Source organism: Cucumis melo, chromosome 9, assembly GCF_025177605.1.
Source record: "Cucumis melo cultivar AY chromosome 9, USDA_Cmelo_AY_1.0, whole genome shotgun sequence".
Lineage (NCBI taxonomy): Eukaryota > Viridiplantae > Streptophyta > Magnoliopsida > Cucurbitales > Cucurbitaceae > Cucumis > Cucumis melo.
The window spans coordinates 900,776-926,722 of NC_066865.1; the positions used below are offsets into that span (position 1 = coordinate 900,776).

Consider the following 25,947-nt stretch of genomic DNA (forward strand, 5'->3'; position numbering starts at 1 on the left):
GGTTAGAGACAAGCCCACAAGCAACCCACAAAATCTAAATAAAAGCATGCAAGTTCAAAGCTAAATTCGAAGCAGAATAACTGGTGAAGAACTTAGATCTTTGAGACCATAAACCGGTAAGAGCTTTTATATCTTCCCAGACGTCGGTTGGAGTCTTCTCTTTATCGTTCAACGTTCTATTGTTTCTCTCTAACCAAATGTTACACAGGGATGAGATACTTTGCTGCAAAGAAATCCTGTTTGTAAGGGAGGTAATTTTGTCTCAGATGAATAAAGCAAGGGCAGATCATGAAGAGGTGGTTTCAGTCTTCTTCCTCTCTTTTACTTCTCATTTCTATGTTTAAAAAAATGGACACTTGTATATATAGAAAAACATTGAAACTATTTACAAAATATAGGAAAATCAATAAAATTATCTGCGGTACATTTTTTTTTGTTACATTTTATAAATAGTTTCAATTTTTCTTTTGTTATCCATAAAAAATTTTCAAAAAAAAAATTATTCTCGACGGTTAAAACTTGATGAGTAAATTAGGAAAATTATTGACATTTTAAAAAGAAAATTATTTTAAATGAGAAAACTTTTAAAAATATTTATAAATATAGTAAAATATCATAATTTATTTATGATAGACCAAGATAGGTTCTACCATATGTGTGGTGATATATATAAGCACATATTATAGTTTATCGTGGTCCATCATAGACAATCAATGATATTTTGTTATATTTTATAAACATTTTGTTTCATTTCCCTATATCTGAAACTAGCTTTTTTTCAAAACGTAAAGTTTTATGTTAGCATGAAAATCTTAAAAAAAAAAAAAAAAAAAAACCCCATCAACCTTCAATTCCAAAATTGATGGTACAATTTATGTGTTTGTTAAAGTATGCTCTTATTATTGCCCTATATTTCCTAAAATATACTTAGACATATATTTGATCATTTTGTTATATTTATAAATATTTTTAATAATTTTGTTATTTAAAATAACTTTCTCAATTATTTTAATAGGCATTTTATTATATATAAAGCCTCTGTCATTCATTCGATTATTTAAAATAATGGAGAGGTTTATATGAGCAGAAATGTTAGTATGAGTATAACATTTGAAATGTAACGCAAAAAAGTTTAAGTAGATGGATGAAGGTAACTTATGTTTAAGATTCTTTTGCATATCACGTAAGACACGAACCAAAGCTTGTATCATATGGCAATACCAATAATTTTCTTCATCAATAAGTGAGAATTATTTACAGCAAAGTTAATTAGTAAATTAGTATGTACCTAGGTGCTTCTTGTTGGTAACGATTCTATTAATATCTGATCAATCTTCTCCCTATCTTGATTATGCAGAAGATAAATTCCACATCGACGAACCGTCAATTCAGGACTATCAGCTTCAACAATAGCGCGAATATACGAGCAATGACGCAAAATGTGACCGAATGTTCTTCGTGGCGTATAGTACAACCAAACAAATTGTCTTTCATCCAACCACAACCATTTGTTCTCCATTGTAGTGTGAATATGAAGTGGCTTTAGAAGGCCTTGCTCAATTTCAAATTGGCACATAAGGTCATGAGGCATCCTTGAACCAAGGTTGTTGTAGATAGCTGTTGGATTTTTGTTGACGTATAAAAGTGTGCAAACAACAAACCCAATCCAAACATTGCTTGTATATAATGTTGGGGGAAGTTCAATACTTGCTCTATTTCTCTCCGGTTGGCGAGAGAATAGTTGTGGAACGTCGTGTCCCCGTACGATAAAATCGAACGCGGTGTCATATCGGTTCTATATGAAGGGAGAATTAAAGAAATGATTAGAAATTCTTTGAATGCACATATACCATAAATAATGACATAATACTAAATGGCTAAATATGTGTTTTCTAAAAAAATCGGATGTTTTCAATTTAGTTTTTTTATTGTTTCAAAAGTTTGCTAACATTGTCTTTGTGTTTCCAAATTTTTAAATTTTACATTGTTAGCCACACCTTTGTCCCTGCGTAAATCCGTTCCTGATTGAAATATCAAATCAATATATACAAAATGTGAAAATGATGGGATGAAAAATAAAAACTATTTTGGCAAAAGAAGAAAAAAAAGGCAATAAATAACTTTTTAATCAATATCTATATATCACATGTAAAATCAACTATTGTTACGAAGAGCATTGACTCCAAATCAATTGAAGTCGGTTAATTAATCTAGTTGTGATGTTTTGATGCATTTACTAACCTCAACTTTTTCGTGAAAAAATTAATCACAACATTTTCTAAGAAAAATGGAACTTTTAATAGCATACTAAAAATGCTACATTGTTCCCTTGAAAAACGTCTAATTAGAGCCGATTACAAAAAGACTGTAATTTTACATTCGAATTTTCAATCGTAAAAGCTTTAAGAACGGTAAAAGTTTTGATGGTTCAAATTTCATCATATTTCGGGTTGAGTTTTTATAATTATTACAACTAAGCACCATACATTTTAGAAGTAATTTTTGTAGTTTTTGCTCGAAAATGAAAATGCATGAGAGAGATAAAAGAGAGAGAACCTGTAAACTCCTTTGGAAGAAAACATGAAGGCATTGCTTGAGATCATAGTAGTAATCATTGCTATCATCAAGACGGCCTTTTGTTGTTGATTCAAGAGAACTGCTAGATGTGGAAGCATAATTTCCTCCTCTAGTTTCCATCAAAGCCTCGTCCTTGTCCTCGTCCTCCTCGATATCCGGATCATACTTTTGTGATCTTATCAAACTCAACATACTGTTTAAAAACACTCCATCATAAAACTCATGAAGGTTTATGGAGCAACCCAATACACTGTCAATAATAGTGTCTACAAACTCATCCAAATCTTCTTGGTAAAGAAGACGTGCACCACATAATATTACCTGTTAAGAATTGAAAGAAAATTAAAGAATAATAAAGATTACAAAATTAAGATACCGCTAGGATTATAAAGTTCATATAGTACACTTCTCTAAACCCTAAGATCATAAATATAAATGAGGTAAAGATGACAAATACGTAAATAACTTAAACATCACATACCGGAGTCAAGTAATTCCAGCATTACCTTTGTTTGTGAGCAACTTGGTAGAAAAGAAACACGAAGGTTTCTCCATTTATTTAACCTATAAGGGTAAACTTCACGAGGCTCAAAAGAAACCCATAACTGACGAGAGTCATTACTGAAGGCTCCATCATGCAGACGAATAATTGATGGACGCCCTAATGGATACTCATCAAATTCCAATTGATATGAGAATGATTGTGAAATATTGGAGTTGATATCACTAGCAAATATGGCAAAAAATGCCAAACCCATCCATTTCTTGTTTTTGTGCAAATTTGGAGGAACTTTTATTGTCACTGAAGGCCTCTTAACTTGAAGAGTAAACCATCTTTTGGAAATTTCTCCTCGAGGAAAACAGTAGTATTCACCATTAAGCTTCAATTCCTGAAAAAAAGAAGAGTATTTGGTACAATATTATGTAAAATTGTTATTGAATCGATCTTATATATCTCTAGTTTTGACTATAGTTTTTATTTGATATGTAGGTATACATAATGCTTCATTTGTACCTCTAAGTTTTGGGTTTGATATTTATTTTAAATTAAGTTTCTGAATGTTACTGGTTTACAATAGAACCAAATGAAAACTTAGCTCAATACTTAGGGGTAAACGTATAAAATATTTTTTCAGATTGAAAGGAACAAATTTGTTCATGCTTTGGTTTCTCTCTCAAGGTTCTTTTCGGATTGTATTATCTTCCTCACATAAGGTTTGGGTAACTGCGTTTTGATTTGTTGGTTGTTTGCTGACAAAATGTATAGCATATTAAAACATCTAGAGAGAACAAATGAAAATCATGTATACTAAGAGATTGAGGGACAAAACTGCTATAATTTTTAAATTTTCACAATTTATACAGGAGTGCTTGCAAAAATAGCAAAAAAGAATTATGATAATAGGACCCATGTCACTACATCTTTTAAATTGCAAAAGTTAAAAATTTAAAAGTGAATAACCCTCTAATTTGATATCATTAATTACTTTTAATATTTGTCATATTTGCAGTATGCGAAAAAGAGGTATCATTGCTGTTTTTTTTTCTAATTTTCTTGTCATCTGATGCAATTTCTAATCTATATATATAGTCTCTCTAACTTTGATCTGAAGCCACAAGAAATATATCAAAGGTCGTCTGTTAGGTAGGAATCTAACATTTTCTTTTTTTTTTTTTTTTTTGAAGAAATCAAACCAGTTCTCTTAAAAACTAAAAATCTAAAAATCAAATTAATTATCAAACAAAAGTGAATTAGAAAAGAAAAAAAAAAAAGGTACAAACCTCAAAAATTCTACGTAGGACCGATTTGAGATTCCTCTTCAACATAATTGTTGGGTGATCATTTTGAGTTGAAACTTGTTCAATTGCCAAATTAGAAGAGGAACCATCTTCTATATCATTGGATTGTATACTTGGTTGAAGCTTTGGTGGTAATACTCCCACCGTCCTAAGACAAACACAAACGTAACAGAGATATATCAGACATATAAAAATGGAATTAAGTGAAAATCAAATTAAGGTCCTTACAAATAAAAAAAAAATAAAAAATTGATCTTTGAACATTGAATAGTTATGGTAGATCATTGTGTTACTAAAGAGAGTAAGCTACCTATATATATAGATAAAATAAGGGCCAATAAGAAAGAAGAAAAAGACAAAGAAAAATACCTTTTTGGTTGTAAAATTTTGAGTCTAGTGTCCATGTTACATATTTAGTGCTTAAGCTTTGAATTTGATTTCAGCGTTAATGATCTTGAATAATTTATGAACTAAATTGAAACAAAACTCAAATATCAAGGATAAAATAGTAACATTTGAAATTTAGAGACTAAATTGAAATCAAACTCAAAACTTAAAGTACTATAGCTTTAGAAAAATATCTCCACCCCGGTTGGCTTATGGTCATCTAGAAGCCATTTTTTTCAAAAACTATACTCAAAGTACTATAGCTCTCAATCTCAATGTATTCTCTAACTAACTTGTTACCAAGCTATCCTCCAGCCTTCTGTAACTCTTGTTGAATCGTTGTTTTTAATGAATTTTGTTATGGTTGTTCCTTCGACACCATAACATAGTATCCTTCTCTAAAAAAACTCAAAACTTAAAGATTAAAAATAAAATCCTTCAATATTTTGATAAATCTAGGAATCAAGTGGAAATTACTTAACTCAAAACCCACAGAGACTAAAAGATACTTCGGTGATATATTTTCTTTACTTCTATCTTTATAGACCAACAAAAATGACTTTTAAAGCTTTAGAAACCAAATAGATAACCGGATTTAAATATGTATATAGTCATTAAAACAAACCTATGCAAGGCATTTAGCCAATAACTTCTTGCATTGGGTCCTCCTTCCACCAAGCTAGAGACGTCCACATGGTTTTGCTGATTTAATATGTGCTCCAACATGAATTTATGAGCAAAATCAGGAGATCCAAAAAGACCCTTCATTATTTTTCCAATAAAAACCCCACCATTTTGCTGAAAAAGTAAAGAAACCCCACAAGCCTTCACTTTTACCATTGGATTTGTAGGAATTATTGAGATATCAACACAGCAAGATTGATCCAACCAATAACTGATGATTCTAAAGGGTATGAAAAACACTAGAAGCCCTCGAGGAGGGCGTAATTTGTCTTCATTTTTATTAAATATTAGAGGAGATTTCAAAGGGCAATCATCTGTTTCTAGATTGATGATGAAGTTGCAAAATGTAGTTTCTGAATGGCCAATATTTTGAGGGTTTTCTTGCACCTGAAAGAATGCAGATAAAGCTATCCCAATTCTCTCATTATCTCTAGATTCATATGTGTTTTGATGGCAATGCACTGTGATTGAAGATCCAAGCTTTCTATGGTCAAAGCATGAAATAAGCTGAGTGTAAGGGATAGTGAAGAAATATTCTTCTTGTTGCCATGTCAGAACCTGCAAAATGAAGAAAACAAACAAGAATGAGTTAAGTTTGTTTTTCTTTTCAACATGATATTAGAGAAATGAGAGATATCAGTAAATGTATGAGGATATCTCAATCAAAGAAACATTGTGTTCATATCTTTTGGCCAATGATATAATACTGAATTTGTAGACCTATCAATTTAAATTTTTGAGTCATTGTGTAACGTCTCAGGCCCAGAATTTGGAATCCAAATTCGGCAATTAATGGCCCCAACATTCACTTACGTCCTCTACCACCTGGCAAGGTCATCCTTGCTTTAAAGGCTTATTAATTATTAGTGAAAGTTATCCCCCTACAAACCAACACCGATCCTTTTAGCATATTTTGTTCTCACTCACATCCATCCAAGGAAAATTTCTAGAGAGTTACCCAACCTAGAAATAGTTTCAAACTAAGTATGTTTAACTTTGGAGTTCCTAAGATTGAGTCACCGAAAAGGAAGGTGCACCTTGTTAGTGGTGACTTTGATCAATTTTTTTAAGTCTTTCTCAATCATACACTTCATGCCCTCAGTATCCCTTTCATTCGGATATAATCTGGTTCATTCATGTCCTCTTTCTAAACTCAAGTTGTTACACATTTAGTGATTTAGGATGATATTAGAGTAGAAAATAATATTGTAGGAGTTTGAATATGAGACTTCTCTACGGTATTATTTCCTCCCAAATAATGTTTAAATTTAGAATCATAATGAATAGACATTTTGAAATTTTACATATCAAAATCGTATGAATGTAAGAACTAGATAGCACACAAATGAAATAATCTAAACCTAAAAGGTAATTTTCTCGCAATGAAATGGAAATAAATGTTTTCAAAATTTAAAAAGATGTAAAGAGAGAGAGAGAGTGTGTGTACCTCAATATATCTTTGAACCATTGTACGAAGATGAATACTTGACAAATTGACTCTATCGATCTTGAAATTATGTTCTTCATCCGTTATAGGACAACTTATAACAGCCATACCTGTTGAACTTGAAGGCATTTGCTTTTCTTGATTGTAATATTCCTTAAGTGAAACACAATCTCTTGCTTCTACACTACGAACACTAAGTGGGAGTTTTGGCAATTCTTGAAGCCTTTTACAATTTACCAAATAAAGAGTTCTAAGATTCACAAGATGTTCAACACTTTTAGGTAGAAAACTAAAACTGTTTCCACTTAAATCAAGAATTTCAAGTGAAGGCAAGCTTTGAAGGTTATCTGGTATATCCCCATCCTTTAAACTACAATCACTCAAATTCAATTTCTTCATTGAACAAAAACTAGATAAACAATATGTAAACTTCAATCCTAATTGAGAAGAATATGATGAAGAATTCCATGATGGAAATAATGAATGGATGAATTTACGAGAAAGACCTCGACAATCTAGTATTTCGAGATTCGTCAAAAGTTGAAGGGACAATGGAGCTTGATTTATACAAGTATTAGTAACATCAAGCTTCTCCAAGCTAGCAATAAATCCTAAACTCTCTGGAATTCTAGTAAGTTTTGAGCAGCCATGTAACGTGAGAGTTTTTAAGCATATTAAAGAACCAATTGTGTTTGGAAGTTCTAGAAGATTTGTGCAATTTTCAAGATTTAATAGGACAAGTCCTGTTAAGTGTCCTATTGATGGATGTAATTCTTGTATGGATGTTCCATCTAAATGAAGCTCTGTTAAGTTTTTCATGTTTCCAACAATATTTGGGAAATTTTTTAGGCTTGAACAGTTTGAAAGACTTAAAACTATGAGTGATTCTAAGCTAATACTGAAAGGAATAGCTTTTAGGGCTTTGCAATTCTTAAGATCTAATTGAATTAGGCGCTTTAAAGAACCTAGAGATTGATGAAGTTTTGTCAGTCTTACACAACCACTCAAGATCAATCTTTCTAGATTTGGAACCCCTGAAAAATCAGGTGTCTTGGATATGAACTGAGAGTCACTAAGATTTACTGTCTTCAATCTGTCCAATCTCTGCAAAAAACACATCACAGAAAAATTAGAAAGTGATTAATACAAGCTTTAAACAAAATGAAGTAACAAAAAAGAAGTTCCGGTGTATCACACAACTACATATAATATAAAGAAGGATCAGTCGATGCACTGGTATATCACACAACTAGATTGACAAATATCTAGCAACCCTCTTTATGTCCCACATCCAAAAACAAAATATAGGATATACATAATCAAGTACAAAGCATATAGTTCGTCAAAGAGCTAGAGATAAGCTCTATATATGCACATGATGATATATATAAAAAACAGCAAAGGAAGAGCAAAGAATACACTCAATTAAACAGTTGCCAAGGTGAATATATTGCTCGATGATAAATTGATATACACACTCTTTTGTTTAAAATCAGCGAGGTTCAATCTCTCATTCATTTATGGAAGTTTTTTGTGCTGAACTTTTAATTTACCTTTGAGCCTTTCCAAAGATAGTGAATGAAGCTGTTGGGCAATTCAAGTTCTAATATGCTTTTGGGATGGAAATTTGGAGGTAAATACTTTGAAGGGTAGCCATGCCAACTGAGGAACCTCAGCTGATCAGAGAGATAGTCAAGTTCTCCACAAAGGGAAACATTGTTTATTTTCAATATCCTAAGATTGGTCATTGTTGAAAAGACTTTGGCATTCAAATGTGATTCTCCTTCCTCACTTGAATCCATCACTATTCCTTCAATTGCTTCTGCTCCCTGTAAAAAAACTCATGTAGATAAAATATGGTTCAAACGTATCATATTGTATAATTTTGGTCACTACACTTTTAAATGTCACTTTAAATATATAAATTTTCAAATGCAATAGAGTTCCGTTTGCTAACTATGTTTTTTGTTTTTAGTTTTTTGAAAATATAAGTCCATGAACAACAATTTCACCCTCTAACGTCTTTGCTAATTTGTTATCTACTTTATACTTTTATCATTGCTTTAAAAAACCAAATCAATTTTTGAAAACTAAAAAAAGTATTTTTCTAAGAACTTGTTTTTATTTTGGAATTTGACTAAGAATAATATTCAACATTTGTACTTGAGAAAGATGCAAACCATTGTAAGAACTGAAATCGTTAACAAATGGGACCTTAGATAATGCAACTTCAAGTACATGCATTTATAGCATGCTTCAATTAATGAGCGGATAGTAGATTTGCTAGGATAGTATATTACAAAATCGTAGCAAGGACTAAAAAAAATGGTCTTAAAGCTCAAGGAACAAATTGAACATTAGATTGATAAACTAACACAATCGGGTTTGGCTAACTATCTTGAAGAAATTGATTTCAAGTACAACAAAAGTAGTTTTATATCCTTTTAAATTCAATCCAATAGTAAATAGATGAAATATAGGTATGAAGTTTGGAGACCAAAGTAGAATAAAATTTATTGAATTAACCTGAACTCGATTGAAGATCTTACCTGATCATGACTTAGAGCAAGATTAACATCCTCACGAAGCCACAGCCTAGTACGTTTTTCAGGATTGTTCGGAAACATTCTACGAACAACTTCTTGACCCATTTCTTGTATCAAATCATGCATTTGTATCTTCTCATGTGGTGTAGTAATAAGAGATCTTTCCTCCAAAATTTCAAGTCCAATAATAGCTTGAAATCCAAAGCTTTGAAGCACTTCAATTGCTTGCTTTTTACTTTTCTTTTTGAAAAAACATGCAAGATCTAGAAATATTTCCTTCTCTGATTTGTCTAGCAAATCATAACTAACCCTTAATATTTCCAATATTTTCTTGTCACGAATTTCTTTTAACTTCTCCACTGCATTTTTCCATACTTCTCTTGATTTATCACGTAAAGAAGATCCAAGAACTTCAATTGCTAATGGAAGATCTCCACTATATTCCACAACTTGTATAGAGAGATCGAAATAGTCTTTCTTTGGATAGTTTGTTCCAAATGCTTTTTGTGAAAAAAGTTGAAGAGCTTCTTCAACATTCAGCCCCTCAACTTTGTACCTTTTTTCAATTCCATGAGACACGAGTAGATGTTCGTTTCTCGTTGTAACGATGATTCGACTTCCTGAACCAAACCAATCTGAACTGCCAGCTAACTGTTGAAGTTGGCTTAGATGGTCAACATCGTCGAGAATTATAAGAGCTTTGATATTACTTATTCTTCTCTTGATTAATGTAGCTCCATCAGCATTAGGGATGTCAATGTTTCTCTTCATTAAAGCTCCTGTTAGAAGCTTTTCTTGTAATGAAGCTATGCCTTGTTTCTTCAAAGCTTCTTTGACGTTGTCTAAGAAATAACAGCCATCAAATAAATGGGAAACACTTCGGTAAATGATTCTAGCAAGGGTCGTTTTGCCAATTCCACCCATTCCCCATATTCCAACAAAGCGTATATCATCCAAACCTATTCCTAAAAGCATATTTATTTGGTGCAGTCTTTGGCTAATTCCAACTAATTTATCATCATACCGAAACAAATCAGGACGCAATTTGTTGAAAACATGATTCACAATTTCTTTGATGGCCCCTTCTTCAGAACTACAAAATTGTTTAAAAGTTATATCTAGAAACATTATTTCAAAATAAGTTGCACATACATGAATAATCAGGATATAGAGGAATGGTTGGATACACATGAATTATTAAATGCATCGACGAACGTTACGTTTGTGTGTATTAGTGAGTGTCACATATGTATTATTAGTATTTAAATACTATATCTTTTGATGTATTTTTCAAAATGAGATAAACTAAAGCTCATTGAATGCAACCTTCTAACCACACCCTGAGACCATCGAATTCCACATCCACTTGCTTACAAATAGGAATGGTAACAGAGTGGCCCATTCTTTGGCTTCTTCGGCCTTTTCAATTTTTTTCATCTAATGTTTTGGACAAGGCCACATCATCCTTTATATATGTTTTTTCTTTTTAACAATTTCACTGAGGGAAAGAAGCGATTAGTAGCCACCCAGGAACATCTTAGCTAGGTCAAGTTATCCTTTATGTGGCTTGCCCAAATTGTGGAATTTCGGATTCGAGTTAATTCTATTTGAGGTTTTTTGCAAATAAAATAAATGAAATCATCTCCATAATATTCAAATTCTTTTTCGTAAATGAATGAGCACTATAGGTGAGATGACACCCAGTGATTCACTAGATGCACCCACTGATTCCTTAAATAGCTAGCAACATCTTTAGAAATAGCTAAGAAGAATCACTCGAGCACAAAAAAACTCAGCTAACCATCTTCTTTCTAAGTAACGCTATATACAGCCAACATCAAACACAAAATTACCAAAATTTGGATATCCTACTCATTTTATTAAAATGAAAAAAGAAAAAAGTAGTGAAGAGAGTGAAAATTGAATAATTACTTAACTGGGAATCTTGGAGATGCCATCCAGAGAGATTGCCAACTTTGTTCATAGATTTTCTCCATTTTTTAACTTCTTCAATACTAATATTAGGATTGGCTTCATGTTCATTAAAGAACTTCACAAGGCTCTCCCCCTCTTGCTTCCTCACATCCCCTGGATCTACTTTGTAAAATATTGGAAGCACCAATTGATCCCTTAACTTCTGACACATTCTAATCTTCCTTATTTCCTTCATGCAAACCCAACTCCCATAATTCTCCGAAAAAACCACGATGGAAGACCTTGATTCATCCACCGCTTTCATCTTCTCCGTCAACGGTTTCCCTCCATCTTCTTCGTCTTCCTTGTCTATGAAAACTACAATTCCTTGACTTGTTAGAGCTTCGTGGAGATCGGATATGAAACTACGTCCAGTGTCGTTATTAGCTCTGTGGTCCTTAGCTCTGTGGCTGAGGAAAACGTCGTATCTTCGTAAAGGAGGAAGAGGAAGAGAAATAGAATAAGGAGGAGAAGATAAGGATGTTATTGAATCTCTTCTCTTCATTATTGCTGAAGAAGCCATTGAAGGCTTGTGAGAGCTCTGCTGTGAACTATCAAAATGGATTCTAATGGTAAAGTGTTCTTTTTTTTTTTTTTTTTTTTCTTTCTTTGCCCAAATGATTCACACTCTTTCTCCCATATGAAATTTCATTGGGTGGTTTTCAATTCTATTATTAAATTTGATATTGTCATCTTTGGATGGCTTCATAATTTTTTAAATAACATATTGGAGGTAGGCACTGACAAAATTATATTATTAAACTAAGTTATCATGTTTGTTTTATTATTAATTCATAACGGGATGAAATCGAGTACCCACTATAGAAGTTTTAGCATTTGAAAGAAATTATAGCTTCTGTCCAGCATCATTTTGTCAATCGTCTTATGGTTTGATTGAGCTAAAATTTTGACATGTTTTTGACACAAGTATACTCAATCTGGACTGTAGAGATTTTGTTTGAAGCTATATCTATGATCAGATTTTAGTGAATAGTTGCTTTGCTTGCCACTTGTTGTCAGATAATAACTTTCGATTTCTCAAATCCCAGTCACAAAACATAACTAAGAACGTCCATAGATGCAATTCCTTTCTTGAACTTTTTTCTCCACCCGGAAATTCTAGATCTTATCAGCAATCATTTTGAAAGGCTGCCAGAATAAAGCATTGAACTACTTATTAACCTTAAACCATTGTTTTTGAATGATTGACACAATGCACAAAAGCAGAAGTAAGTACTCAAGCGTCTTACCGAGTATACAATATGTGGGAGTAGAAAAGTCCTTAGACATGATTTTTTCCAAGAGGAAGCTTTATTTTGAAATGTTCACTGATTAAGTTCAAACCAAATTTCTGATCAAATGACCTTTACTGCATTTAACCAAATCAATCTCCGTTTCTTCTTGAGAATGGGACTTGAAATAAGCTGAACCACATTCTCCTTAAATCTGTAGTTGAAAACCACCCAATTCATATGATAACAGCCAAATAAGTCAAACCAGCACTTCTTTGCATCTAAGCAGGAGAAGAAAATATGTCGTAAATCTTCTGAAGCCTGTATACACAAGGGACAAACATGAGGAGATAAGCAGTGAGGGGTAGTTTCATTTGCAGAACCTCTGCATAGATCAGTGAATCCATTCAGCAATATCGAAAGCGCACTCTTCTAGGGTTTTTTATCTACCAAATTCCCGAGTATGCTTTCCAACTGGGGAGGCACTGGAAAGATGGTTGACTAATGAATGAACCGAAAACTTCTCATTTGATTCTAATTTCCAGGTTCTTTTTTTTTCAGGCTGAGATTATCCTTCAGATATAAGACCAATGATGGCTTGAAATTCATCTACTTCTTCATCTTTTAAAAGTTCTCTAAAATTTAGAGCCCATGAAGCAGTAGAAGAGTCCCAAAATTCCTTTATAGCCCCATTAGGATTCAAAGACAATCTGAACAGCCTTGAAAAAGAAATTTTTAGAAGAAACAACATCTGCCCAAGAATCATTTCAAAATGCTATTCTTGAACCATCACTTAACTTGAACATGCCAAGGAATCCTCTTGAAGTCAGTATCTCGAAATACTAATCCAGGAACTACAGAGAGATTGCAAGTGACAATTCCTTTAGTATACCATCCAAATAAACTCTCCATGGATACTCCTCACCACTTTAGCTCCAAGGGAAACTTTTTAATTTATCCATCCCATTTAGCAAGAAGGGCTACATTTAGTAAGAAACAGAGATGTACTTCATCAACTTAATTACAGAGATAAAATGCAAGAATCCAACACGGGAGTTGCTTTGCCTTGAGAATGCTTATTCACTGTTTTGGAAATAGCCCTTTTGATAAAAATGAGCTTTGCAATGAAATTGTGCAAAAGGTTGGAAGACTCCCATTAACTTTGAAAACCATTGGTTCCTATTTGCAAAATAAGAAGTTGGATGTATGGAATGAACCATTGAAGAGACTAGATGAAGTGGAACAAGATTTTTTTGATATAATATTGTCGAGAGGTCACAAGAATTTACACCAATTAGGGGTTGGGGGATTCAAAGTTGCCACCTCCAGGTTGAAATGTTGTAACAATCTTCACTAAGCTAAGCTAGCTTTAGCTATATGTACGTTTTATTAATTAATAATTGTGTTATGTTTTATGCCATTAATTTAGTGGGGAGATAATTATAATTTTGTTCTCTATTGTGTTATGTTTTATGACTATTTATGAGGATTTAATTATATCATATGGGCTATTTATGAGGTTCTATCAAACCATAAGGATTATGCCATGTTTACCCTAGTCCATCGGTAATTAATTACTCTATGATAATTTGAAAAGTGGACATCATTTGATTACATTTATGTGTTGTTTACTTGTGTATTGCTTTGGACTCTCCTCTGAACTAGAGAAGAGAAGATAAGCCAACCCGAATAGCTTATTTGCATTTTTCAAGAAGCATCTGCTTTACTTTTATTTACCATTGATTTTAAGGGAGTCTTATTTCCATTTTTCGGGTCTGATGTGTGTGTTGTGGCCTTTGTGGGTAAGATCCGAAAGCTTAAGGGCTCACTGTCTGCATACCACACGCTTCCGGTGCCACACGAGAAAATCATACAACAGACCCAACTATAACCTCTAGAAGGATGAAGTCGAAGTTTCATCGACCTGTTCGTATAGGTCGAGCTGAGTTGCACATCCTCTCTACTAATCTCTATGTTAGGGATGTATGACGCAGACAATAAATCAGTGAGGGAAAGTATAAATTGAAGAGATTCGTCACGGAAGAGCATTCGTTATAGAATTTTAATAACATGGAATGTTAAGGCTTCGGTATAAAAGGTCTTTTATAGCATTTTCTATTAGCTACAGTATCCTTTTTTCCTGGTAGTGAACATAACCAATTCTTCACAGCTTTTCCTTTTGAGATGAAGCAACCGGTGTTCTTTCGATCGATTCTCAGAGGACTTTCTGTTCGAACCATAATCTCTTTAATCAAAGCTTTAACAGGAGACTCTCCTCTGACAATACTGTGTTTTCCAGATCCACAAATCAATGTAACTTGTGCTGGAATCACATTGCTCTCATCCTCAAAGTTGAGTCTCATCTCCTTGATCCACTGTAACATGATCACATAAGCTGCACCAACATGTGCTCCATGCAAATCCAACTTCAACTCCATTGCATCCCACACCATTATCTCATTCAATACAGATGAACCAACCAACAACTCTTTAACCAACAAAGCCTCCTCGTCACCGTCTAGAATCGCGATTAAGTCTTCGATCAAAACTGGCAAATCGCCGCTCTTGTGATCTTGTAACATTGATGTAATCTTCGGACATGAATTCAAGACAGAATTGTAAGTCCGAACAGAGGATTTACAATGCGAGGAAGTTTTCATTCTTTGAAGCCATAGAAGCATATCTCCAAGCTTGTTATGAGCACCATACGATGAAAGAACCATGTTGGAACAAACTGTGTCTAACTCAATGTTGTCATTCTCCATCTGCTTCAAACTCCTCTTCATCTCTTCAAACAATCCCAACGTTCCATAGGCGTAAATAATGGACCTATATTCATATGCAGTAGGCGTAATTCCTTTACTCCTCATTTCTTTTACCAAACTCTCAGCCTCGTGAGGTCTTTTCATGGAGCACAAACCAGTAACCATTGATTCATAAGCTCGACGTTTAACATAAACTGAAGGCGAATTATAAAGAAGCTCAAAAAGGCGAGAATAGGAGTCACCAAATCCTCTTTCAAAACCGTGTTTGGATTGAGATTCAACTAGCTGGGAGTAGAAATTCACAAGTTTTCTTTCTTGAGACCCTAACTTAGAAATTGCCTCGGAAATTAGGGCTTCCGACTCACTGTACAGTCCATTTTGACCGAGGAAGGCAACAAGGTCAGCAACTAGCTTGGAATTCCATGTGAACCAAGACGCTTCAGTAATTCTAGAATATAACTACATGAACATCAGGAAATTGATGGAGAAGTTTAACGACAGAATCAAAGCAAGAATGATGAAATGAAGAGGGGAAAACAAAGAAGCCATACTTACAGTGAGAGCGGCAGAGCAGAGCTCAGGTTGAGGCGTGTGAGTGGAGACGATATTTGAGAGAACACTGAGAGTAATCGATTTAGGAGAACTAGCTACAAACTTCCGAATTAGGCGATTGGTCGCCGATTGGTCACCGGTGGCCCCGGTTGTGGACAACGTGGAGAGGAATCGGTGGGTTTGTTTGGTGAGTGTAGTACATTTGACCTGCAAATTTGGCAGGAAAGGGTAACTGCGGAAGCCGTCAAGGCGTTTAAGCGGCTGTAAGAAGAGTCGAACGCCGTCTCCGATGACATACGGCGGCGGACATAAGCGTAGTTCCATTAAGCGTCAACAACCAATACCCGCCCCTCAACTCCTTGATGACTTGAAGTTTTGTGTGATTCGTTGAGTAAAAATGAAATCTAAGGCAATATCAACTCAATTGAGAAATTGACCAAACTAACCCTTTGAAAAACTGTTTTTCTCGGTCTATCTCCGAAGCTTTTCCTGATCCTTTTGGCTAAATCAACACCGAAAATTTTCTAAAATATTAAAAGTTTTCAATATCGAGATGCTACCGTTTTTCAAGTCTTCCTAAATCATACACCACTAGCTTTATCGAGCAAAATTGTAGAGAAAGCCTAAAAATTTGTAATTTTACCAAATCTTACACTCTCATGCTTCTTTTTAGAAGTGATTTGCAAATAGGTTTCTTGTTCAGCTTCAAATCTTTCGAAAGAATGAAAAAGATTAAATAAGATTTGGTAAAAAAATGTTTAAGGACATGCATCGAGAAAACCCAAAACAATCCATAAGTTGAAAAGTTTTAACATTTTAGGAAAATCTTAGTATCAATTTCACTTGAGATTGATCGGAAAAAAATAATTTTACAAGTTTAAAAAAAATATACTAATTTTGAAAACAAAAACCAACCGTGTATTATTTTTGTCACGTTTTCCTTTCTTGAGCCTATTCCAACCTACTAACTTTGATGATGCAACATGTCAAATAGTTGCTTTGTCATTTTCCCAATGCTACCCACTTCAACATATCAAATAATTATCAATGGGTTACTTTTACTTTATATGTATAAAGAATTTACTTGGGAAATTGCCAAAAATAGGTTAAAAAAAGAGATTTAAATGAATTTTGGGACAAGTTTTCAAAAGAAAGACTTTTAGGACAATTTGGGTGTGAATAGACAAAAATGCCCTTCATTAAATTTCTATCGCTCTCTATTGATTGTTTCGCCTACCCACGTTCGCTTTCCCTTCTCTTTCGCATAGAACACCTGAAGTAAAAAAAAAAAAAACATCTCCTTTCTTTGGCTTTTCAAATTTCCCGCTCTGCTCTTCGAAGATACTCCGACTGTTCGTCTGTCGTCGGTCCTCCAGTGCATTTCGTCGCTTCTCCTTTTCGAACCTAAGAATCAACTTTGAGCGTGTTCTCTTATTTCAGTGAGTTTTATCTGTAACCCATTTTCAATATATTTGCTTTTTCTTGGCTTGAATCATGACATCGACTTCAACATCGACCGACGGACCCTTCTACAAGATTAATCCTTCCCATCATTTTTATTCCCTAGTAAGCTGTTTGTCTCATTTGGAAAAGACAACACATAATATTAAGGCCAAACTCAAACCCGATCAATTAGCCTTATTTAGGAAAACAAAGTTTGGGCACTTTTTGGACCTAAATATTGTCTTCAATGGGCCACTCATCCACTACTTACTGTTAAGGGAGGTGGAAGATGAAGGAAAGGATTCTATAAGTTTCCTACTAGGGGGCGTTGTTTGTACTTTCGGTAGGAGAGAGTTTAACATCGTAACTGGACTATGGGGTCCTAAAGAGGACTATATTCAGTTGGGTGGGAACAGTCGACTGTTGGAGAAGTTTTTCAAAGACAAGGACTGTGTTTACGTTAGCGACTTAGAAGATATATTTTTGGAATACGAGGGTGATGACGATGATATCGTCAAATTAGCTTTAGTCTACTTTATAGAGATATCTTTGTTGGGAAAAGATAGGCGAACCAAAGTGGACATTGGTTTTTTGAAGATTGCTGATGATTGGAATTCATTTAATAATTATGATTGGGGTCGGATTGTTTTTGTACGCACGCTAAGTGCATTGAAAAGAGCCTTGGACAAGCAATATGCCAAGGGAAAGAAGAAATCAACACAGACAAAAAAATATACTATCAATGGATTTCCGCATGCATTACAGGTATTTGACTTCTTACTTCTTACTTCAAAACTTTAAAAAGATCGTTTAGTTATTTGAAACGATCGTTTAGTTATTTTAAACGATCGTTTAGTTATTTTAAACGATCGTTTAGTTATTTAAACGATCGTTTAGTTCTTTTTAACGATCGTTTAGTTATGTTAAATGATCGTATAGTTGTTTTCAAACGATTGTATAACCACTTGTTTATATATCTATATATATCTTGTGGCACTTTCTAAACTTGTTTGTCAAATGTGGAATAGGTTTGGGCATATGAGTCTATACCAACCATCATTGGATGTGGTGTAGATAAAGTAAACGATCATGCCATACCACGAATGCTGAGGTGGGTGTGCCAACAATCACCAAAGTCCCAAACTATAAGCCAGGTGTTTGACTCGCCAATGGTAAGTAGCAAGCAATAGTAACTTACTTAAGGATCGCGTGATTTTGTGCTTATTTCTTTGTCCTAAATACATTTGCCTTTTTCTATTTGCAGTTTATAATTAAGGCGGTCATTGAGATGACACCTGAAGAGGAGCAATTGAAAATTGCTTCAGGTGAACTTTTTGAAAACTTCCGCTCATCTACCATTATTCAGTCGAAGAATGGTGGTTCAAAAAGAGTACGAGAAGTTGTTAACGATGAAGATGAGTTGAAAAAGAGTAAGAAACAGAAGTCCAAGATTAAGATGAAAAAGGCTATTCGAAATCTCCAAGATCGAGTAGCGGTTGTTGAAGGCCAACTTAATACTATAAAATCCGATATTGACGAATTGAAGGGCCTGATGTCAACCATATTGAAGCACATTGGACTTCAAAGAAAGGTTAGGAATGAAACTGTTAAGTGTATTCACGTTAGTTGTTTCATATTTGGTAACCATGTTCTCGCTAATTCATTTTGAGGTTCCATAGGGTGACGAAGGGGACCACAAGGTGTCCGAAGGCTTGGAGGATGAACACATTGAAGTTAAAAAGAAGGTTTGGTTCCATGTTCATGCTAATATTGATGTTTAATTTCTATCATTATATACACTAATGCATTATGAGCTTCCATAGGGTGACGAAGATGTGTTGGAGAAGAAGGTTGATATTGGTTTAGAGGAGCCAATAGATGTCGTTGACGATGAGGACGTCATAGAGATAGAACCATTTCTCACTCAACGACCACACGTTCGGCCCGCCCGTAGGAAGCGTGCAAGTGTTTACCTATCAACCCCATTCACAACTCTACCTAAACGGTCTCTGACATCAACCACCAGCACCTCTGAGTCTGAAGCAATTGTTTATGATCCTATGCACAAAATACTTGACGTCCATTTAGATAGACTTCGAGCGTGGATTACAGACAAGCGTACAGACGATGAGCTGCGTGAAACCTTTCATGGGAAAAAATCGAAGGCTTTTTTCAGAGACTTGTTTATGTGTCGCCGGTGGTTGTCGGATGAGGTATGGGATTATCTTATCATTTATGCAATTATAATTTTATCATTGTTATGGTTCTATACATTTACTGCTTACTTTTGTTTGTATTAGCATTTGGATGCACTTTTTCTTTTCATTCGCTTGAAGATTAAGGCAGCCGGGATACCTTCTTCTCAGAACTTCACAACTGCGGACACAATCTTTATGGTTTGTAATCGTCTCGTTACTTTATGTATGTATTTGCGTTTGATATTTGTCTTTCGGTCTGATATTTGCGTTTGTATGTTTTTCTTTGCAGCGCATTTTAGTTTCGAAGTGGCCCCTATACAAAGAATGTATTAAAGAGAATCGCCCGTTTGACTGGGACGAAGAGTATAGGTTGGTTGACTATGTTGTCGGGTCAAAAGTGGACTTCCAAGATCCTTGGGCAAGTGTTGATTACGTTTACTCTCCATTCAATGTCCATGGCAACCATTGGGTTCTATTATGCTTGGATTTGGTAAGTTGTCAAGTGAAGGTATGGGATTCGCTTCCGTCACTTACAACTGCCGAAGAGATGACAAACATATTACTGCCCATTCGACAGTTGGTGCCAAAGTTGTTAGATAGTACTGGCTTCTTTGATAGGAGAGGTAGATCATCGACATACAAGGAACCTTGGCCAGTTGTCATTGTTGACCCAATTCCACTTCAACGAAATAATTGTGATTGTGGCGTATTCGCAATTAAGTATTTTGAGTACATAGCTGCTGGTGTTGGTTTAGATACATTATGTCAAGAAAACATGTCATACTTTAGAAAACAATTAGCATTTCAAGTATGGACCAACCAACACTCCTATGTATTGAAATATTAACATAAATCACAAGTATCAATTGGCTGTTCTATTATTGTGTATGTTGCATTTCAATTAGTAGTATCGATTATTCTCTATGTTGCAAAACTACTTGTAGCTAAACGATCGCTGAATTTTTTTATGATTTTAAGAATATCGTTTAGACTTTACCAAACGATCGTTTAGACTGTACCAAACGATCGTTTAGACTTTACCAAACGATCGTTTAGACTTTACTAAACGATCGCTTAATATTTTGACGTTTATTAAGAAGATCGTTTAGACATCGTTTATTAAGAAGATCGTTTACACTTACCGAACGATCGTTTAGACTTTACCAAACGATCGTTTAGACTTTACTAAACGATCGCTTAATATTTTGACATTTATTAAGAAGATCGTTTAGACATCGTTTATTAAGAAGATCGTTTATACATATGTGCGCGATGAGTATTTCTCTACACGAATATTTTGTGATATGTATCTAAACGAATACAAATATTAACTCAAATATTCTTTCTCAATTTTGGTCGCGTTTAATTGAAAATATCACAAAGTATTTATTTTATAACAAAGTTTAAAATTATAATATGTTATTCTATCTATAAAAATTACATAAAAAAATTATATAAACGAATACAAATATTAACAAAAGTATTTATTGGCCCAAAGTTCCAGCACATATTGTTGTCTAAACAGTTTCATGTTTGGCACAGTTAGACAACCAAGGTCACTAGCAGTTACAAGGCATTCAACAAATTTGGTACAGAAAATTCCACAATCCAATGAACGCCCTTTCTGTAATGTGGCCTTCGATCTGCGTATTGGCCAAGGGCCATATGTGAAACGATCTGAATGGAGGTTGACTCCAATTGCAATCGCGAGTGAGGCAATGCATCGTGCAGGCATTTGAAGAGCTTCATCAACAAGTTTCTGCTCAACATAATTTGGCATTGAGTCGAACACGTAGATCCTGCATTTTCTCATATCAGCTGCAATAGCCAACCAGTGTTCTTTTATGTTGATGCAGGTAATCACGTAGTTGACATCTCCCCACCCTGGTATGTCGTTGTAATCACCAACAGCAGTGTTGAAATAGTATTCGACATCTTTTTCTGTCCATATACTTAGGTGTGCTGTTGGGTCTGTCCATTCAGCTTTCTTATTATCTGGTGTCACCAGATGAGTATCAAAAATGTGGTTCCAAACAATGCAGTCTGGTTTATTGATTCCAGTCTTCAAGAACAAGTCAAAATTTAATCAGAATATAATGATGCAGTTTAACTTGTATACAAAAAAAAAAATTAAAGAATAACAACTTACCAGAAAAGAGGAATGTAATATTCTAAAAGAACGCTTGCAATGGTGCTTGAGATGCAACATTTTATTCTGCAAGTGGGCGAATAGCAGATCCAATGTCTACAAAGAAAAAATAAACGATCGTTTAATGAATGAAAGGAGAGGATAAGCGATCGCATAAGAAATGTACATGTGATCGTTTACGTAGTAAGCGATCGTGTAATATTAACTTAACGATCGTTTATTTAATAGAAGCGATCGTTTAGTTAATAGAAGCGATCGTATATCAAATATAAGCGATCGTTTGGGAAGAGTACTTACGTCTCCATGTACCCATGTGTTTTCTTCAAGCTGTCTGAAAAAGTCTTTCTTTCTGGTTGTGGAGACTACTTTCCTTTCTTCATGGGTTGTTTTTCTTGATTTTTTCCATTGCAAGTATTCCTTCCATAATTTTGGATCCACTTTCCACATCGGATTATATGGATCTACTTCTCTGATTTCCACATCTGGGACAGGTGTTGTAGATACTGATATGATCTGAGCAGATGTTGTGGGTGGATTACCTTGTTCATCTTCATGTTGCACCTCTTTATTTGCTATTTTACATAGCTTTCTTCTCTTTATTGGTTTTTCTTCCACATCTTTATCAGGCACAGTTACTGGTTCTTTTTCAACCAAAGTAACTGCTTCATCATTTTTTTTCATCTCAACCTGTTTTTTTGTTGTTTCCTGCAATGTAATCGTATTAAACAAGTAACAAACTATTCATTCAAACGACTACAAATTTGTTGTGTATACATACCAGTTGAGATTCTTCATTTACAATTTGTACAGTTTGATCCATTGGAGCCAATTCACAAAGTGCAAGAGGTTGGCTCACATATGGAAGGGTAGTAATCATCTGTGGCAGGTCTGATTCTTTCTGAATTTGATGACTTAGACTATCCGATATATCTCTTATAGTCATTAGCAAGTCTGCATCCCTACCGTCTATGCTTATATCACTACCACGTTCCTCTTCATGTTCCCTAAACAAAATGAGAAGAAACATGAGAATAAGAAAAAAAAATACAATTGTTAGGTATTTATAAACTAGTAAACAATGAATGAAATGTTAACCTTTGGGTTTCCTCTTGACGTTCAGTATGTTGTTCTTCAGTAGGTTGTTGTTGAGTATGTTGTTCTTGAACAACATACTCATTGTCATTCTGATCAGTATGATCATTCCCTTGATTTTCAGTTTGATTCTAACAAACAAATAAAAACGAACATAAAATTAAAAAAATAATGTATTGTTAAACCATCGTGTATATAAAAGTAAACGATCGCGTAACTTTGATAAACGATCGTCTATCGAAGTTAAACGATCGAGTAACTTTGATAAACGATCGTCTATCAAAGTTATACGATCGTTTATCTAATGTATGATGAAAACAAATTTTACCTGGACCAATCTCTCCAGCATCTGCTTCATTTCATACAGCTCCAATGACTGCTTTGTGATTGTGTCATCCATCCTACAGACTATAGAAGTCAGTGTGGATAAATCCTTACGAACTTCTTTTATTTCCTTCTTCAGTTTCTTGTAGGATTTTGAATGACTTCGTTCTTCTTTGTCATTGGACTTCTTTGATCTGAAATGTTTCTTCTTGGTGATTGGATGCATTTCAGACTCCTCAGCCACTGTTTGACTTTGTTCCCTTTGGGGTGAGAGTTGTTCTCTTTGTGGAGATGAGTCTGATTGCTCCAATGATTTGTTGTTCATTGCTCCAATGGATTCATCCTCCTCCATTTGCATGTTATCATCCCCTCGAATTCGACTCTCCATGAAAGCCTTCTCTTGGGTTGACATCTTGAGTTTAGGTTGAACAACAGTCTGCAATGTAATTGTATTATTGGATTGTGTAATTATATTAAACGATGACTGACAGGTTTTACTTACATTTTTGTTGTCGAATATGTTATTCTGCAGCATTTTGTAAGATGGAGCTTGTGTACAATTCCATCTCAATATCCTTGGGATTAATCCCTTACTGTTTCTTGTGGCCAGGTGCTCATTTGCGGTTGAGAGTACTTCATAAGCCCACACCTACAACATTTAAACAAATATGTTAAACTTTGATGTTCAATTGGCATTTACTTAAAGTGTATGAAGAAATAAAAATCACCTGAAAAGCAAGGACGTAGCCTTTGATGTTATAGTATGACACTGCTTTGGAACTTCGTGTCTTCTTCAGCTCGTATGCTTCTTTTTTGCCTTGGAGACTTGTCTTTAAACTGTTGAGCAGACGAGTGTAGAAGAAAGTTGACCAATCGAAGCTTTTAAATGCTTCTTCATCATCAACTCTTCCCAAAATGTCCATGTCAAACTGTGTTTTCTTATCCTTCCCGACCATCACAGTTTCTATAAAGACGGCCAAGGCGACCTTCACAGCATCGTCATCATTTGTAAACTCAAAATTCTTGAAAATTTCCTCAATTTCCAAGCATGTTATTACTTTCTTATTTTCTGATCCGAATAGAAGACTTTGCAGTCGCTTGCTATCGCAATCTTTCTCCAATGGATTGTTTGTTGGCCACAATCCAGTTATGATGTTGAATTCCTTTTGGGTAAAACGGACGTTCTTCCCTAAAACCGAGAAACAGATTCCATCTGCGTTACCGTCTTCAGGTATCTGCCTCAGCAAGAAATGATGGATCAACTGGCCGTTGAATACCATGTTCACATTCAGCAATGGACCAAAAATTGTTTTTTCGAACATTTGCAGCTGGTCCTTGGTCAGTTTATCCTTAATAAGACTGCCAATCTTGTGCACTTGGCATGACACAGTGGCAGGGAAATACTTTTCGCTAGGTACAGCCATCCTGAAATGAATATAATATATTGAAGACAGAAGTCGAACCCGAAACCCTAAACGCTTCACAATAATAATATAAGAACACAGTGATAGTTTTTGAAGACAGAAGTTGAAACGTTTGAAATATAAACAAAGGAAAAGTGTAACGTTATAGTAGGAAAAGTTCGGGAAAATACCTTTTAACGTTGACGAAAACTATGGACTGAGACAAAAATGGTCTGAGAGAACAATGGACTGAGAGAAAACGAAGGTGTGATCAGTGCGGTTGTGTATTGCGTAGTGACGAAAAACGAAAAGTGAGAAGGCGGAACGTATATATATATCGGTCGTTTTTACCAAAGGGGCAATATTGTAAATTCGCATACTTTTTTTGAAATGTTGAATCGCGGTTGTAAACAATTCGCGGGTGTCTTTCGTTGTTTCAAAAGATCGTTTAGTTTATGTAAACGATCGTTTAGTTTTTTATAGTCGATCGTTTAGTTAATTTCAAACGATCGATTGGTTGTTTTAAACGATCGTTTAGTTTTGTTCGACCAATCGTTTAGTTTTGTTTAACTGATCGTTTAGTTAATTTCAAGGTATCGATTGGTTGTTTTAAACGATCGTTTAGTTTTGTTTGACCAATCGTTTAGTTTTGTTTCACCGATCGTTTAGTTTTGTTTTAAACTATCGTTTAGTTGTTTTCAAACGATCGTTTGGTTGTTCTTAACCGATCGTTTAGTTATTTTTAAACGATCGTTTACATATTTTTAAACGAACATTTAGTTATTTTTAAACGATCATAAAACCAGTGTTTGTGTTCTTAAATGAATAAGTCAATCGTTATTTTCGTCTTCTTCATCCATTTGGACGCACAGAAAGTAAGAATGTTGGGACAAATCATTAAGAAAACACATCATTAACAAACATTCATTAATTAGTGTAATACTTGGTACATTGGTAGGGAAATTTCTAATCTTGTATGCTCGACTTGTCGGTATATGAAATTGGATTGGTACACGTTAATCTGTTGTGACCTATTTGTTTACACCGACCACACTTATGCAATTTCGGAGCTTCACCAACACTTGGAATCCTCTTTTTCTTCGGTCGACCAACTCTTTTGACTACTTTTGGAGGTAAAACAGTCATATGTACGTAGTCTTCGCTTGTCTTCCAATCTGACTGATTCCCAACTGGGTAGACGGCCTCCGCATATGCAGCCAACAAACATTCATTAGTGTAATAATTAGCACATAAACTATAAACATTTATATTACGAACCCGTGCTGCAGCAATGGCATGTGAGCATGGTAGTTGCTCAGCTTGAAACTCCTTGCAAGTGCATTCTTTAGTCTGAAGGTTTACGACCTCCTCCTT

At 34.5% G+C, this 25,947-nt stretch overlaps 4 protein-coding genes across 7 annotated transcripts; 1 reads left to right on the forward strand and 3 right to left on the reverse strand.

Moving 5' to 3' along the window:
* Positions 1–1,141: 1,141 nt before the first annotated feature.
* LOC103498652 (TMV resistance protein N-like) lies at positions 1,142–16,099 on the reverse strand. Of its 3 annotated transcripts, none has more exons than XM_051090144.1 (9): positions 15,964–16,099; positions 9,445–10,534; positions 8,449–8,724; positions 6,896–7,999; positions 5,390–6,006; positions 4,360–4,525; positions 3,084–3,467; positions 2,557–2,898; positions 1,142–1,795 (listed from the first exon to the last, which is right to left on the reverse strand). In XM_051090144.1, exons 2-9 carry the CDS (start codon positions 10,414–10,416, stop codon positions 1,289–1,291), a joined length of 4,368 nt encoding a protein of 1,455 aa, XP_050946101.1. In that variant the 5' UTR covers positions 10,417–10,534; positions 15,964–16,099; the 3' UTR covers positions 1,142–1,288. The 3 variants fall into 3 exon arrangements, with proteins under 3 accessions (XP_050946101.1, XP_050946100.1, XP_050946102.1); XM_051090143.1 differs by lacking the exon at positions 15,964–16,099 and adding an exon at positions 11,379–11,938; XM_051090145.1 differs by lacking the exon at positions 15,964–16,099 and adding an exon at positions 11,379–11,497 and having other exon boundaries at positions 9,445–10,283.
* On the reverse strand, positions 14,683–16,288 carry PPR (pentatricopeptide repeat-containing protein At2g17033). The gene is made up of 2 exons (XM_008461325.3): positions 15,968–16,288; positions 14,683–15,871 (listed from the first exon to the last, which is right to left on the reverse strand). Exons 1-2 carry the CDS (start codon positions 16,286–16,288, stop codon positions 14,726–14,728), a joined length of 1,467 nt encoding a protein of 488 aa, XP_008459547.1. The 3' UTR covers positions 14,683–14,725.
* Positions 16,289–17,074: 786 nt separating this feature from the next.
* LOC127150993 (uncharacterized) lies at positions 17,075–20,481 on the forward strand. Its single transcript, XM_051090146.1, has 7 exons — positions 17,075–18,172; positions 18,436–18,579; positions 18,672–18,998; positions 19,087–19,152; positions 19,231–19,620; positions 19,708–19,803; positions 19,895–20,481. Exons 1-7 carry the CDS (start codon positions 17,459–17,461, stop codon positions 20,450–20,452), a joined length of 2,295 nt encoding a protein of 764 aa, XP_050946103.1. The 5' UTR covers positions 17,075–17,458; the 3' UTR covers positions 20,453–20,481.
* A 534-nt stretch (positions 20,482–21,015) lies between these two features.
* LOC127150994 (uncharacterized) lies at positions 21,016–24,906 on the reverse strand. Of its 2 annotated transcripts, XM_051090147.1 has the most exons (9): positions 24,765–24,906; positions 23,899–24,595; positions 23,673–23,819; positions 23,175–23,606; positions 22,850–22,977; positions 22,533–22,758; positions 22,052–22,459; positions 21,755–21,850; positions 21,017–21,667 (listed from the first exon to the last, which is right to left on the reverse strand). In XM_051090147.1, exons 2-9 carry the CDS (start codon positions 24,592–24,594, stop codon positions 21,077–21,079), a joined length of 2,724 nt encoding a protein of 907 aa, XP_050946104.1. In that variant the 5' UTR covers position 24,595; positions 24,765–24,906; the 3' UTR covers positions 21,017–21,076. The 2 variants fall into 2 exon arrangements, with proteins under 2 accessions (XP_050946105.1, XP_050946104.1); XM_051090148.1 differs by lacking the exon at positions 24,765–24,906 and having other exon boundaries at positions 21,016–21,667; positions 22,052–22,441; positions 23,899–24,596.
* Between the last annotated feature and the right edge of the window lie 1,041 nt (positions 24,907–25,947).

Excerpts from the sequence above, each read along its gene's own strand:
- LOC103498652 (XM_051090143.1), bottom strand. The coding sequence starts at position 11,938 with ATGGCTTCTTCAGCAATAATGAAGAGAAGAGATTCAATAACATCCTTA. Across the intron at positions 8,725-9,444 it reads TTGCTCTAAGTCATGATCAG|GGAGCAGAAGCAATTGAAGG; the intron begins GTAAGATCTTCA and ends GTTTTTTTACAG. Across the intron at positions 6,007-6,895 it reads TGGTTCAAAGATATATTGAG|GTTCTGACATGGCAACAAGA; the intron begins GTACACACACTC and ends TTCATTTTGCAG.
- PPR (XM_008461325.3), bottom strand. The coding sequence starts at position 16,288 with ATGGAACTACGCTTATGTCCGCCGCCGTATGTCATCGGAGACGGCGTT. Across the intron at positions 15,872-15,967 it reads TCTGCTCTGCCGCTCTCACT|TTATATTCTAGAATTACTGA; the intron begins GTAAGTATGGCT and ends ATGTTCATGTAG.
- LOC127150993 (XM_051090146.1), top strand. The coding sequence starts at position 17,459 with ATGACATCGACTTCAACATCGACCGACGGACCCTTCTACAAGATTAAT. Across the intron at positions 18,580-18,671 it reads AGGTGTTTGACTCGCCAATG|TTTATAATTAAGGCGGTCAT; the intron begins GTAAGTAGCAAG and ends TTCTATTTGCAG. Across the intron at positions 19,621-19,707 it reads GCCGGTGGTTGTCGGATGAG|CATTTGGATGCACTTTTTCT; the intron begins GTATGGGATTAT and ends TGTTTGTATTAG.
- LOC127150994 (XM_051090147.1), bottom strand. The coding sequence starts at position 24,594 with ATGGCTGTACCTAGCGAAAAGTATTTCCCTGCCACTGTGTCATGCCAA. Across the intron at positions 23,820-23,898 it reads GCTACGTCCTTGCTTTTCAG|GTGTGGGCTTATGAAGTACT; the intron begins GTGATTTTTATT and ends TAAATGTTGTAG. Across the intron at positions 21,851-22,051 it reads ACACATGGGTACATGGAGAC|ACATTGGATCTGCTATTCGC; the intron begins GTAAGTACTCTT and ends TTTTCTTTGTAG.